We start from the raw sequence: 15256 nt of genomic DNA, 5'->3' as shown, positions 1-15256 counted from the left end.
TGGTGCTGATAAATCCCCAGGAACTTGATAAGTCTGGAACTTGCTGCCAGAGGAGGTGGTGGAACCAACTACGCTCACAAAGTTAAAGAGGCATTCAGGCAGTTAATTAAATAGGCAAGCCAGTGAGGGTCCCAAGCCTAGTGCAGACAGGTGGGTTGGTGTGATGGTCTGTGCATCTCTGTCTCTGACTCCTTGACTGAGGACATCAAGATGAAGGGCTCCCAACCCAGGCTGAGTAAATCCCAGCAATAAACGTTGACCATAAGCAGGTAATTATCCAGTTACAAGATGATGAATGTTGAGAATAATTTTAGGAAAAGTTCAGTTCATGTGGATGAGGTGATTTAAGAGTGTTGGAAATAGGAGTGGCAATAAGCCCCATTAGTGTGCTCCAGTGCTTCGTGAAACCAACCCATGTTCCCATAATCCCAGCACATAGTGGAGACTGTGTCCTGGACAGAGAGGTGTGGACCAGATGATACTTGTGTATGCAGCAGACTCGGGCTACACACTGAGGATGGCTGGTGGGACGGGGATCCTGGCTGCAGAGTAACCTTTTGGTAATTGTTCTCTCTGGGTAGCGTTACGCTCGGGCTGATAAAAGGGGGAAGTTACCTCGCTGGATCCAGGAACACATCACTGACAGTAACCTGAACCTGACGGTGGATGAGTCCGTGCAGATAGCCAAGCATTTTCTGCGTCAGATGGCACAGCCTTTCCGACAGGTCAGCGTTAACTTCCTTCTCCTCTTGATGTTCCTGAATGTCTCACTTACTCTTGTACCACTATATCTCTCCCTTTCCTTCTCCCCCCCCATGTTCCTGAAATGGTTCACCTTCTCTTGTACCACCTCACTCACTCACTCTCAGGCCTGAACTTTGTACCAGTTCCCCATCATCCTAACTCTAACCTTTCAAAAAGTCATCTATGCCCACCTTCAGTACCAATGAGCTGGACCACCAGCCAATGGGACAGCAATGTCAGAGACTCATTTCCCTCCTCAAAAAGCATTTTCTAATCACCTCCATTATATATGACTATCTCCTCATCTTGTAACCTCTCTTTGGAGCTCTAATTAGTGGAAACATCTCAGTATCTATCCTGTTGTGCCTCCTCAGGATCAATAATGTCACCCATATTCTTCTAAAGTCCAACTTCACTGGCGTTTTGGTGCCATCACCCAGTGGCTTTCTCTTGCACTCTCACTGTGGTGTCTCCCACGTTCTCACTCTCACTCATACTCCAGCTCACTTGGTATCTTGACTGTTGATCGTCCTTGCCCCGTTTCCCTCGGCAGCCTCTCACGCTGTCAGCGGCGATGCTCTCACCATCACAACCTCTCAGCACCTTTCCACTTGCACTGTCTCGTACGACAGCTCTGCCTGTCTGTCTCTGCCATTCTCTTTCTGTCTGACTATATCATGCTCTTTCTTTCTCTCACACATTGTCTCACTCACCCTTGATTTCGCTCTCTTTCTCTCACTCGCTCTTTCTCACTCTCACACTCGCATTCACTCACTCTTACTCTACTTCTCTCTCACTCCCTTTCTGTCTCTCTCAAAATTCTCTTCTGCATTGGTTGCTTCTTTATCATCATTTCACCACCACCTTATTTTTCCTCATCTCTGCTTTCTCATTGTCTCACACTTACAATCCAGTCTTCTTTAATCCTGTCTTATTCCCCTGTCTGGAAAGATACAGAGAGCCACCAACTTCCCCATGGGCAATGGGGCTGCAGAGGTGCATGATCCAACTCAATGACAATCGCTGCAACTTGCTGAATCATTATTTTCCCCGTTTGCACCCTAGGAGGATCAGCTGGGATTGTCGCTGCTCTCAATTGAACAACTGGAATCTGAGGAGATAATCAATAGGATACAAGAGATCGCCCATCAAGTGTGAAGGCAGGATGGACAGATTGCTGACCCAGGTGTCAGTGGAGGTTGCCGAGGTTGTTGGGGATCTAATCACCTTACCTGCCATTGGGGACCAGTGGCCAGAAACCTCAGTCAATGACAGGCACTCAGCAGTCGGTAGTGGTGGATGTATCATATGGATACACCATGGACAACAGCGATGATTCTCCTGTGTGACATTGATTGGAATATTGTTGACACCAAAACTTGATAAAATGTATTTTTTAAGACAGCTGATTGTCAACAGTGCTGTTCCAGCACATTGTGTGTTTTGCCTTAGATTTCCAGCATCGGCTGTATCTGTTCTGAGGCTGGATCCACAGGTCTAAGACTCTACCACCATATGAAACATCCTCTCCAAATCCACTCTATTGAGGCCCTTTAACATTCAATGAGATCATCCTTCACTCTTCTGAATTCCAGTGAGTACAGGCTCAGAGCATTCAAAAGCTCCTCATACGATAAGCTTTTCAATCCCAGAATCATTTTCATGAAACTCCTTTGAATCCTCTCCAGTGTCAGCACATTCTTTCTTAGATAAAGGGCCCAGAACAGCTCACAGTACTCAAGTGAGGCCTCACCAGTGTCTTATATAGCCTCAACATTACATCCTTGCTCTTATATTCCAGTCCTCTCAAAATTAATGCTAATATTGTATTTGTCTTCCTCATCACCGACTCAACGTGCAAATTAACCTTTAGGGAACCCTGAACAGGGACTCCCAAGGTCCTTCGCACCTCAGTTTCTATGGTTTATGTACAACGTGGGTCCCAATGCGAGGAGCAGAATAATATCAAACGTGATGCAGGTGAAAGCATCTCACTTCCTACTGTGGTAGGAAATAAACCAGTAAATCTGACAAAGTACAGGCTTCAAGTTCTCAGCAGAACACTCAAAAGTACATTTATTATCCAAGTTTGTACACCTTATGCAACCTTGAGATTTGCCTCTCTACAGGCAGCCACAAAACAAGAAACCCAAAAGAACGCATTGAAAGAAAAGACAAACTCCCAATGTGGGGAGAGAGAAAAAACAAATAGCGTTTAGAATGAAAGCGAGTCCTCAGACACAAAGCCCAGAGCAGGCCCAAGCCTCAGCCTCAGTTCAGCAAAGGGCACAGTGAACATCACAGAGCAGTGAGCAGAACCAGCCTAACCCTTGCCTCTGCTCCAGATACTCTGCCTTTTCACATCAGTTGTTCCTCGCACCAGGACCTGGGCCCTGATGCATCGATGAGCTCAGCGTCTGGACTCTGTTGCCACGTTTTGGTCCAAAATCAGCCCAACGTTTAGATGGATCAAACCTCGCTCTCGGTTTAGGTGGACGGGCTCCAAATCGGTCCGCCCCACTCGCTCCAACTTTGTTTCCAACATGCTTCAACCTCTCTCTGACTTCATCTCGAATAGGTCTCCACTCCACTCTCCCAACCTTCCCCTCTGCAGTTTGTCTTCTCTTTCCTTTATTAATATTTATTTATTTATTGAGAAGCAACACCTTCCAGCCCTCGAGCCATGCCAGCCAGCAATCCCCCTAACTAACCCTAGCCTAGCCTTTTGCCTCTGATGAGTCAGCCACACAGGTGAACGTGGAGTGGACAAGCAAAGACAGAGGAGAGCTCCAGGTGAGTTTTTACAAGAATTAGTAGTTTGGGCTTACAGTGACTAGTCATAGAAAAGTACAGCACAGAAACGGGCCTTTCGGCACAATTAGAACATAAATTTACAGCACATTACAGGCCCTTCGGCCCACAATGTTGTACTGGCCATGTAACCTACTCTAGCGACTACCTAGAATTTCCCTAGCGCATAGCCCTCTATTTTTCTAAGCTCCATATACCAATCTAAGAGTCTCTTAAAAGACCCTGTTGTATCTGCCCTGCCACCGTCACTGGCAGTGCATTCCACACACCCAGCACTCTCTGTGTGAAAATCTTACCCCTGACATCCCCTCTGTACCTACTTCGAATCATCTTAAAACTGTGCTCCCTCGTGTTAGCCATTTCAGCCCTGTGAAAAAGCCTCCGGCTATCCACACGAACAATGCCCCTCATCATCTTATACACCTCTATCAGGTCACCACTCATCCTCCGTCGCTCCAAGGAGAAAAGGACAAGTTCACTCAACCTATTCTCATGAGGTATGCCCTCCAATCCAGGCAACACTCTTGTAAATACCCTCTGTACTCTCTCTATAGTATCCACATTCTTCCTGTAGTGAGGTGACCAGAACTGAGCACAGTACTCCAAGTGGGGTCTGACCAAGGTCTTGTATAGCTGTAACATTACCTCACAGCTCTTGAACTCAATCCCACAGCTGATGAATGTCAACACACCATACACCTTCTTCATACTGTCAACCTGTGCAGCAGCTTTGGGTGTCCTATCAACACAGATCCTCCACACTGCCAACAGTCTTACCATTTATATTACATTCTGTCTTCAAATTGGACCTACCAGAATGAACCACTTCACACTTATCTGGGTTGAAGTCCATCTGCCACTTCTCTGCCCAATTTTGCATCCTATTGAAGTCCCTCTGTCCAGACTATCCACTACAGCACCAACCTTTGTGTCATCAGCAAACTTACTAACCCCCCCTTCTACTTCTTCATCCAGGTCATTTATAAAATGTGTTGGCGCGTGGCCAAGTGGTTAAGGCGTTCATCTAGTGATCTGAAGGTCGCTAGTTCGAGCCTTGGCTGAGGCCGTGTGTGTGTTCTTGAGCAAGGCACTTAACCGCACATTGCTCTGTGACGACACCGGTGCCAATCTGTATGGGTCCTAATGCCCTTCCCTTGGACAACATCGGTGGTGTGGAGAGGGGAGACTCGCAGCATAGGCAACTGCCGGTCTTCCATACAACCCTGCGCCCTGGAAACTTTCCAAGGCGCAAATCCATGGTCTCATGAGACTAACAGCGCCTACACACTAGACACATTCATAATAATCAAATAGAGGAAAGATCCCAGAACAGTTCCCTGGTCACCACTAGTCACCATACTCCATGCAGAATAGGAACCATCTACAAACACCCTTTGCCTTCTATGGGTAAGCCAATTGTGAATCGACAAAGTAATGTCCCCTTGGATCCCATGCCTCCTTACTTTTTGAAGGAGCCTTTCATTGGGAAACCTCAAATGCCTTACTGAAATCCTAATTCACTACATCCATTGTTCGACCTTGAACTAGTCTGTGAAAACCATTTAAACTGCCGACTCGCATCACACAGGACCATAAGTCATTCACACCCCTTCCATCCATGTACCTTTCCAATATCTTAAGCCTTGAAATCGAGCTTGTATGCATCACTTATACTGGCAGCTCATTCCACACTCTCACAGCCCTCTGAGTGAAGAAGTTTCCCCCATGTTCCCTTTAAACTTTGCATCTGAACGTATGACTCCTGGTTGTAGTCCCATCCAGCCTGTTTGCATTTATCCTATCTATATCCCTCACAATTTTGTATATCTCTATCAAATCTCCTCTCAATCTTCAACATTCCAAGGAATAAGGCCCTAACCTATTCAATCTTATAGCTCAGGTCCTCCAGACCTGGCAACATCCTTGTAAATTTTCTCAGTACTCTTTCAACCTTGTTTACAGTTTTCCTGCAGGTAGGAGATCAAAACTGCACAGAAATCTCTAAATTAGGCCTCACCAACATCTTGTACAACTCCAGCATAACATCTTATCTCTTGTACTCGGTACTTTGATGAAGGCCAACGTGCCAAAGGCTTCCTTTACCACCCTATTTACTTCTGATGCCACTTTTAAAACTAGCTTTTTTAAAAATGCAGTTTTTTCTATTTCAGCTTTTAGTCGCCAGTGGGCATGGTGGTCTAATAACACTCTCATAACCTTCATCTTCCTTTACTCTCAGATCACTTCCTCAACCTCCTCTCCTCACTGAAGGTTCCAGTTCATGCTGATAACGTGGATGGGTTTAGTTTGAGTGTATTTATGTTCATGCAATATGGTTAAGCGTCAGCAGGTGGCGCACCTGCATTACGGTGCCGAAAAAATGCCGCCGAAACAGGCAAAGTTCACACTCCTAGGAGACACCAAAACATAGTGCAGCCCTTCCTCCGTGGTTGACCCTGACAGTGAAGCAATTCCTCAGTACTGTCCCTTCAACACCATTAATTCTTCAGTTCTGCATTTCTGGCAGCCTAGTGCTCGAAGGGTAAAGCCCCTCTGACAGTGTGACAGATTGCACTGGAAATTCTGGGTTGCTTCCTCGGAAATTTTTTGGATATGATAGACCACTTGAAGCTGAACGCAAATATAACTTCAGACTACTTGTATGACGTAGGAATCTGGAGAAACAAGTAATTAACTTATTGAAGATAATATGTTTAAATGCGTAACAGTGCTGATGCTTTGCAGTAGTTCAACTAAGCTAAATTGTTTTATTGATGATTTTCATTTGTACTCAGCCCCTCAGAATCGATAAGATATACCCAGGAAGCAAGATCTTTGTTGTCCAGTTTTATCAGATGTTCAAGACTAGACGAGCAGAAAAGTCTGGAAAGAATGAAGTCTCTTCGGTCCCTGTCACCAATTCTATCTCCAATCTCAGTCCTTTCCTGCCAAATGTTTTCCGGTTCAAGTTCAAGTTTAATTGTCTCTCAGCCCTACGTGAATATCCATGGATATAACCAAACTAAATAGGTCCAGGGCCAAGATGAAAAACGCAGTACCAACAGTCACACACAGCACAAGACACACATATCACATGTAAGGTGACAGTAAACATTAGTGGTTGTCCGACAATGACGGGAAGCCTGTGCGGGAGCGATGTTTTTAAAGTGGAAATAGACAATAGGTGCAGAAGTAGACCATTCGGCCCCTCGAGTCTGCACCGCCATTCTGAGATCATGGCTGATCATTCACTATCAATACCCAGTCCCAGCCTTGTCCCCATATCCCTTGATTCCCCTATCCATCAGATATCTATCTAGCTCCTTCTTGAAAGCATCCAGAGAATTGGCCTCCACCGTCTTCCGAGGCAGTGCATTCCAGACCCCCACAACTCTCTGGGCCTTTGCACTGGGCCGGTTCCACTCTCTCGACCTCGAAAGTCCGTGCCCAGTGGTGCGAATGTGTCACAAAGTGGGGCCTTCCTCGGTTACAATAGATAACCATGACGACTTCTGTGCCTTCGCTCTCCACGGAGCAGAACCGCACTTCTGGCCGTTGGATCTCATCCGCCCAGTCCGCCGGAGCTGGGTCAGGCATGTCCCTAGCTCTCTGGCGTACGAGGCCCACCGGCTGCCCTCGCCCGTCGAAGCAGTGGCCGCTGTCACAAACAAACAGCTACTTGGAGTCGCAGGTGAGAGCTGGATGTCCAGTGGGGGACTAAAGGTGAGCGAGCTGCCCTTCCCCCTGTGTCATGTCCCGTAGACTGATGGTGCATAGGAGGCTGTTAGTACGAACCAGCCTGCAGCAATCCATTCATCACACGCTGAGAAAGAAAGCGCGGCCGTGGACGAATGCAACCCAGCTTGTGCTCCAGCGAGTGAACAGCGGGGGGCCAGCCGCCAACCCAGAACGGATGTCGCGCCACACTCCCTCTGGCGTCTCTTGCCCTGGCCTGCGGCAACAACCGACCCTGCGGCATGAAGCCCTGGTCCGCATTACAACGGGAGGCCACCCAGCTCCCCCACCGTCGGTCCTCCCAATGAACCTGTGAACCAGCCTCGAGTATTCCCCGTTACCAATGTCCAACAGAGTCTTGCAAGAAAAAAATGGCCAAGGCCAGCACCCACTCAGGTTGTTACTGTCTCCGATGTCCAGCTCCACCAACTCGCTAGTAGGGTAGACCTGTAGTACCTGGTGTTCTAGATAACTCGCAGTGTCTTGAAAACACGATATATAAGACATGTAAGGACTTTGTACACTCTCCCTGTTTCCTCCAGATGCTCGGTTTCCTCTCACATTCAGGAGATTTACCGGTTGATAGGTTAATTGGTTATTGTAAATTATTCCGTGATTAGATCAGGATTCAATGGGGGGGGGGGGGGCTTGCTGGGTGGTGCTGCTTAAAGGACCAGTTCTATGCTGTATCCTAATAAGAATTTGGAGGCTGTGTCCTTTCCTATTAGACTCCGCCACTACAGGAAACTTCCTCTTCCACATCCACTCTATTGAGGCCTTTCAACATTTGAAGGTTTCAATAAGAACCCCTCTTTTTTCTGAATTCCAGTCTGCAGGCCCAGAGCCATCATACGCTCCTCCTATGATCATCCTTTCAATCCCAGAATCATTTTTGTGAACATCCTTTGAATCCTCTCCAATGTCAACACTTCCTTCCTTAGATGAGGAGCCCAAACTGCTCGCAATACTCCAGGTGAGGCCTCACCAGTCTCAACATTACATCCTTGCTTTTATATTCTAGTCCTCATGAAATGAATGCTAATATTGCAGGCCTTCCTCACCGCAGACTCAACCTGCAAATTAACTTTTTGGGAATCCTGCACAAGGACTTCAAGTTCATTTGTGCTTCCATTTTTTGTATTTTAGGAAATAGTCAACTTCTTTTTCTTCAACTGAAGTGCATGGTCATACACTTCCCGACACTGTATTCTATCTGCCACTTCTTTATCTGTTCTTTTAATACGTCTTAAGTCCTTCTGCAGTCTCTCTACTTCCTCAACTCTACCTGCCCCTCCACCTATCTTCGTAATGTCTGCAAACTTTGCCATAAAGCCATCAATTCTATCATCCAGACCATCAACCTACAATATAAGAAGTTGTCCGGACAATGGCCTTTGTGGAACACCACTAGTTACTGGCAGCCAACCCAAAATGACTCCCTCTATTCCAACTCCTTGCCTCCTGCCAATCGGCTCTCTCTGCAAATATCTTTCCTGCAATGCCATGGGCTCTTCACTTGTTAAGCAGTCTCATGTTTGGCACCTTGTCAGAGACCTTCAGATAACCCAAGTACACAGCATCCACCAACTCTCCTTTGCCTATCCTGCTTGCTTTTTCTTCAAAGAATTCGAACAGATTTGCCCGGCAAGATTTTCCCTCATGGAAACCATGCTGACTTCAGCCTATTTAATTACATGCCTCCAAGAATCCTGAAACCACATCTTTAACAATCGACTCCGACATCTTCCCAACCACTGAGGTCAAAGTACCTAGTCTATAATTTCCTTTCTTCTGCCTCTCCTCCTTCTTGAAGAGTCGAGTGACATTGGCAGTTTTCCAGTCCTCCAGAACCATGCCAGCAACTAGTGACTCTTGAAAGATCAGTACTAATGCCACCACAATCTCTTCAGCCACCTCTTTCAGAACCGTTGCGTGTACACCACCTGGTCCAGGTGAGTTATCTACCTTTCAGTTTACCAAAAATCTAGTAGCATCAACTTCACTCACTTCTGCCGCGTGACACTGTCAAGCCTCCAGCGTACGGCAAGTGTCTGGATCATCTACAATATTCCATTGCTCCATTTTCAGATGCCAAGTTCATACCCTCTGGAATCAGCTACCTCTCTGCTACCGCCTCCCTCTCCAGCAGGTGTTTGGTTGCCAGCCACAACATTTCTGTCTTTGTCTTTGGAGCCCTAGAGATACGTATGCACATAGCATGCCGCATAGAGACCAGGGGTTCTGTACTACCGATGCTCACAGATGTGGGATGCACCCTATGATCTGCCACTGAGAAATTGCCGTGGTTTTTAAGTGCAGTGCAGTGTTCCCTTAAATCTGTCCCCCCCCCCCCCCCCAGTAAAGCACTCCATCAGTGTGATCCATAAGACAAATGGAATGTAATACAGACAAGTGTGAGGTGTGGCACTTCGGTAGGACCAACAGGGTAGGTGTCACACAGTGAATGGTGGGGCACTGAGGAGTCCATTAGAACAAAGGGATCTGGGAGTAGAGCTTCATTATTCATTGAAAGTGACATCACTGACAGTTAGGGTCATAGGGAAAGCTTTCAGCACATTAGCCTTCTTAAATCAAAGAGCAGGAGATTGGATAGCATGATGAAGTTGTTTAAGACATTGGTGAGGTGTAATTTGGAGTATTGTGTGCAGTTTTGGTCACCTACCTACAAGAAAAGGGTAAATAAGGTTGAAAGAGTACAGAAAAAATTTACAAGGATATTGCCAGGTCTGGAGAACCTGAGTTATAAGGAAAGCTTGAACAGGTTAGGACTGTATTTGTTAGAAAGTAGAAGATTGAGAGGAGATTTGATAAAAGTATACAAAATTATGAGGGGTATAGATCGGATGAAGGCAAGCAGGCTTTTTCCACTCAGGTTTGTGGGACTACAAGTAGAGGTCATGGTTTAAGGGTGAAAGGTGAGAATTTTAAGGGGAACATGAGGGGAAACTTCACTCGAAGAGTTGTGAGAGTGTAGAACGAGCTGCCAGCACAAGTGGTGCATGTGAGCTCAATTTCGGCCATTAAGAGAAGTTTAGATAGGTACGTGGGTGATAGGGCCATGGTGGGGGGGGGGGGGATTATGCTCCCAGTGCAGATTGATGGGAGTATGCAGTTTAAATGGTTTGGCATGGACTAGATGGGCTGAGGGGCCTGTGTTTGTGCTGTGCTTCTCTATGACTCTGTGTGACATTCCAAGGGTGCACATAGCATTTATTGCCTGTTACCCAGCAGTGCATTTCAGTTAGGTGGTTTGTTCTTGCTGTTTTATCTTGTAGGCTTCAGATTAGCGAATTGTCACATGTACCAAGATACAGTGGAAAACAGGTGCATACCCTTCATACAGATCATTTAATTATAACCAGGCATTGATGTAGTAAAAGTCAGCACAATAACAGAGTTCAGAATAAAATGCAAGACCATAATGATGTAGTCAAGTGTCCATATTATTTTATTAGGGGACTGTTCAATAGTTTTATAACAGCAGATAGAGCAGAGGTTCCCAACCCTTTTTATGCCATGGAGCCTCACCACTAACTGAGGGGGTCAGTGGACCACAGGCTGGGAATCCCTGAGATAGAAACTGCCCACAAGCCTGATAATACGCTTTCAAAGTTTAATGTAAATTTTATCGAAGGTACCTTTGTCACCAGGTACAACCCTGAAATTCATTTTCCTGTGGGCATACTTAACAAATTTATAAAATAGTAACTATAACAGGATCAATGAAAGATCAACCAGAGTGTAGAAGACAACAAACTACGCAAATGTAAATACAGATAAATAGGAATAAATAACAAGAACATGAGGTAATTAAATAAGAATCAGAATTAGAATGTTTGTTGACTGGAAGTTTCACTTTTGGCAGACATAGCAGAGGTGTTCAATGAAGTGGTCCCCCAATTTACGATGAATCTAATCAGTGTAGCGAAGGCTGCACTGGGAGCACTGGATAGAACAGACAACACAGGTGATGTGTTGCCTCACTTAGAAGCACTGTTAGGGGCCCAGAATATAGGTGAATGGGCATGTGCAGCACTTCGGCAATTTTCAGGGATAAGTACCTTGACTCTGTTAGATGTTTTACTAAGACAGCGACAAGTCTAGACAGCCCTGGAGGGAAGGCTGGTTTCTGTGATGAGCTGAGCTGTATCCACAACTCTTGAGTGCTTCTGTCACCACTCCTGGCAGGGCGTTCCACACATTCAGTATGCAAAAAACTTACCTCTGACATCCCCCTTATAGTTTCCTCCAATCACCTTAAAATTATGAATTGTGCTCCCTTGTAACAGCCATTTCCACACTGGGAAAAAGTCTCTGTCAATCCATTTGATCTATGCCTCTTATTATCTTATCAAGTCACCTCTCATCCTCCTTCACTCCAAAGAGAAAAGCTTTAGCTCACTCAACCTATCGTCTGGATGAAGAATTTAGATTTATAGAGTTGCACATCATACAAGCAGGCCCTACATCCCAGTTAATCCATGCTGACCAAAATGTTATTCAAATGGAAAGAGTGCAGAGAAAACTTATGAGGACATCGCTAGAGCTCGAGGGAGGCTAAGAATTTGTCCCTTTGAGAGCAAGAGACTGAGATGGTTTTACAGAGGTGTTTAAGACTGTGAGGGACAAAGATAGAGTGAATGTACTCGGTCTATTTCCCATTATTTGGAAGTCAAGAGCTAGAAAGTATTGGTGTAATGTGAGAGAGGAAAGATTTAAGACCATAAGATATTGGAGCAGAATTAGGCCATTTGGCCCATCGGGTCTGCTTTGCCATTACATCATGGCTGATCTATTTTCCCTCTCAGACCTAATCTCCTGCTTTCTCTCTGTTTCCCTTCATGCCCTGGCTAATCAAGGATCTATCAACCTGCACCTTAAATAATTACAATGACTTGACCTCCAAGTCAATGGATATATTTAAGTTATTTAATAGGAACCTGAGCTGCAACACTTTTTTTCATGGGGGTGGGGGGTATGTTGTGAGATGATCTGCCAGAGGAAGTGGTTGAGGGTGGTATATTAACAACATTTTAAAAAACACTTGGACAAGAACATAAATAGGAAGGGTATAGCAGAGGGGATCTCAACCTTTTTTATGCCATGGACCAATACCATTAAGCAAGGGGTCAAACTCAAACAAATGGGACTAGCTTGGATGAACATGTTGGTCAGCAAGAACCAGTTAGGCCACAGGGCCTGTTCTCACACTGCATGACTCTATGAATTAAAAATTTTGCATCCAGAGAGCAGTTGAGGACAAAGTCTATAGGCTTTTAGATGTGTTGGTGCAGCCCTGTGACATGGACATTAAAAAAAACTGCACTGTCTTCTCAGATAAGCACCGGGCCAGATTGGAAAGGTCAGGGGTCAGTGTCAGGACCAGGCCAGTTCAGCTTGGTCTGCTGGACTCTGTGCTGAACTGAGGCTGTGGCCTGCAACTAACAGGCCCCTCAATCGGCTTCCTGGCTGTGGACTCACTTTCATCAGCTGTAGTTGCTCACTCCCTTTTACTGCTGGCACAATTTGTTTTTCTTTCTGCACATTGGATGTTTGATGGCCTATTTCCGAATGGGCTCTTTTGAGCTTCTTTGCTCTGTGGATGCATGTTAGGAGACGAATCTCAGGGTTGTATATGGTATACATACTCTGATAATAAATGTACGTTGACTGAGCAGTCATGGAAGTTGCCTTCCAATGATGAGAGCATTGTCCTGGATGGGGATGGCGAGGCTGTATTGGGTGTTGGGACTGCTCCCATTTGGCATAGACAGAGTGTTCCTACATACCACAGCTAAAACAGCCCACAGTTACAGAGTTTAAAACAAATAGTCTGCAGGGAAACAGATGTTCTGCTCTGGCGTACAAAGCCCTGATCCAAGCTCTCGGACCTCTGGAAGCAGTTCTGGGTCCACAGATAAGGGGTTATGGCCACACAGGTTATGCATTGTAGATTCATCAGGACTGCAAGGGTTAAGTTTTGAGGAAAGTTTACAAAGAGAAGGATTGTGCTTCGTGATATTTAAAAGGCTGAGGTTCGATTTGTTCAAAGTTTACAGGTTAACAAAAGGGACTGATGTGGTGACAGAGGAAAAATGATTCAGTGGATGGGGCCCTCGGGTCCTAGAGGCAATGTCTGAAAATCAGTCCCCAGCGCTTCTGACTGAAGCAACACACACAAAATGCTGAGGGACTCAGTGGGCCGGGTAGAATCCATGGAAAAGATTAAACAAACTGATGAAGGGTCTCAGCCTGAAACGTCGACTGTTTACTCAATTTCCATAGATGCTGCCAGGCCTGCTGAGTTCCTCAACATTTTGTGTATGTTGCTCAGATTTCCAGCATCTGCAGATTTTCTCTTCCTCCTGACTGAAATTGGGGAACAGGAGGTGGTGGAAGTGTGGGGATGTCTTCCATAAATTGCTGTTTATGTCAGGTCAATTTTTCAGTTTTAAATTTGAGCCTGATAGAATTCTGTTAAAAACCTTTGAGAAATGGGATAAAAGGCTGGTAGTTGAGTTAGGACAAAACTGATCTAATGCAATTGTGGATCAAGTGTAAAGATGTCTGGCTTCTTTGTGTTCCTGCCTCAACTCACTCAAACACCTGTGTATGGATTGCAATGCCATGTAACACCCTTCCCTTACTGTCTACCTCCTCTACTCTGTAACTTAATCGTGTGTCAGTGGGTCCTGGAGATTTTCTCCAAGTGTTGATGACTGCATCACTCCCGGTCATTTTTTTCTCCTTCCCTCCTCTTTATTTCCCTATTCTGGCCTCATATCTCTTCTCCTCGCCTGCCTGTCGCTACTGGCTAGTATCCCTTTCTCTTTTCTTCCCTTTCTCCCACGGTCCACTCTCCTCTCCAATCAGATTCATTCTTCTTCAGCCTTTTACCTTTTCCACCTATCAGCTCCGAGCCTCTCACTTCATCCCCTCCCCTTTCCCACCCACCTGGCTTCACCAATCACCTTCAAGCTTGTTTGCCTTCCCCTCCCCTACCTTCTTATTCTGGTGTTCTAGTCCATGTTACAGGAGCAGAATTAGGCCATTTGGCCCATCAAGTCTCCTCCACCATTCCATCATGGCTGCTCCATTTCCTTCTCAGCCCCAATCTCCTGCCTTCTCCCCGTATCCCTTCATGCCCTGACTAATCAACAATCTTATCAACCTCAGCCTTCACCCTTCCATTCCAGTCCTGAACAAGGGTCCCAGCCCGGTATTGACTGTTTATTCATTTCCATAGATGATGTCTGACCTCCAGGAGGACCACAATCTTGTCGTGGTTTGGAGGTTTGTATACCTCAATGACCCAGAAAACTGTGCAGGCTTTATGCTCTGGCTCTTGGTAGGGGCACCCATGCCAAACAGGTCAAAGGGTAGAGGACAGACTAAGACTGGTCCACTGGCCCTCCAAGTTTGGGTGTTCAGCTTAGGGATAGCAGCCCTGGCTGGTAAAACAAAACTGTTATGGAAAAAGCAATGAAGAATCCTTCTCCATCTGAGTGTGACGGTATTCCTGAGTCTCCACCGGAAACTTACATGACTGGCAGTAGTGAAAACCAAGAGGAAGCTTCTGACACGATGGAGGAAGCCAGATAGAGGACTTTCACTGCTATCCTAACTGCCAGTGGTGTAATATTTAGTAAGTATAAATGTTGTCTGAATTGCTGAGTTGTGCACTGTAATACTGTTGAGCTGAATTATGAAACTTAAATCCTGGACAAATCTTCCTGATTTTTACCTCAACCGTTTCTGTTATTGTCCTTGTTTCTTTTTCAGTTCGACATTCATAATTTTTCCCCAAGCTCTATTAATTGCCGGGCCCACAGCTTTGTATTCATGAGCACTCATTCATCCATATTACCACATTCCTTGGACTATGGAGCGGGATGCTGTTGCTATGGTAACCACTCGGCTTCTTCAACAAAAGCAAAAGCCTCTT

The 15256-nt window shown here is 45.7% G+C and overlaps 1 protein-coding gene across 4 annotated transcripts in view; it reads left to right on the top strand.

The window, feature by feature from the left end:
* Positions 1–2145, top strand: part of ercc2 (excision repair cross-complementation group 2) — a 94068-nt gene extending 91923 nt beyond the window's left edge. For all 4 annotated transcript variants that reach the window (XM_059984975.1, XM_059984978.1, XM_059984977.1 and 1 more), the window contains 2 exons: positions 582–725; positions 1810–2145. In XM_059984975.1, coding sequence (XP_059840958.1) covers positions 582–725; positions 1810–1902 — 237 coding nt within the window. In that variant the 3' untranslated portion in view covers positions 1903–2145. The remainder of the gene's footprint in view (positions 1–581; positions 726–1809) is intronic.
* Positions 2146–15256: the final 13111 nt, after the last annotated feature.

Source organism: Hypanus sabinus, chromosome 11, assembly GCF_030144855.1.
Source record: "Hypanus sabinus isolate sHypSab1 chromosome 11, sHypSab1.hap1, whole genome shotgun sequence".
Classification (NCBI taxonomy): Eukaryota; Metazoa; Chordata; class Chondrichthyes; order Myliobatiformes; family Dasyatidae; genus Hypanus; species Hypanus sabinus.
This window is presented reverse-complemented; position numbering and strand designations above follow the sequence as displayed.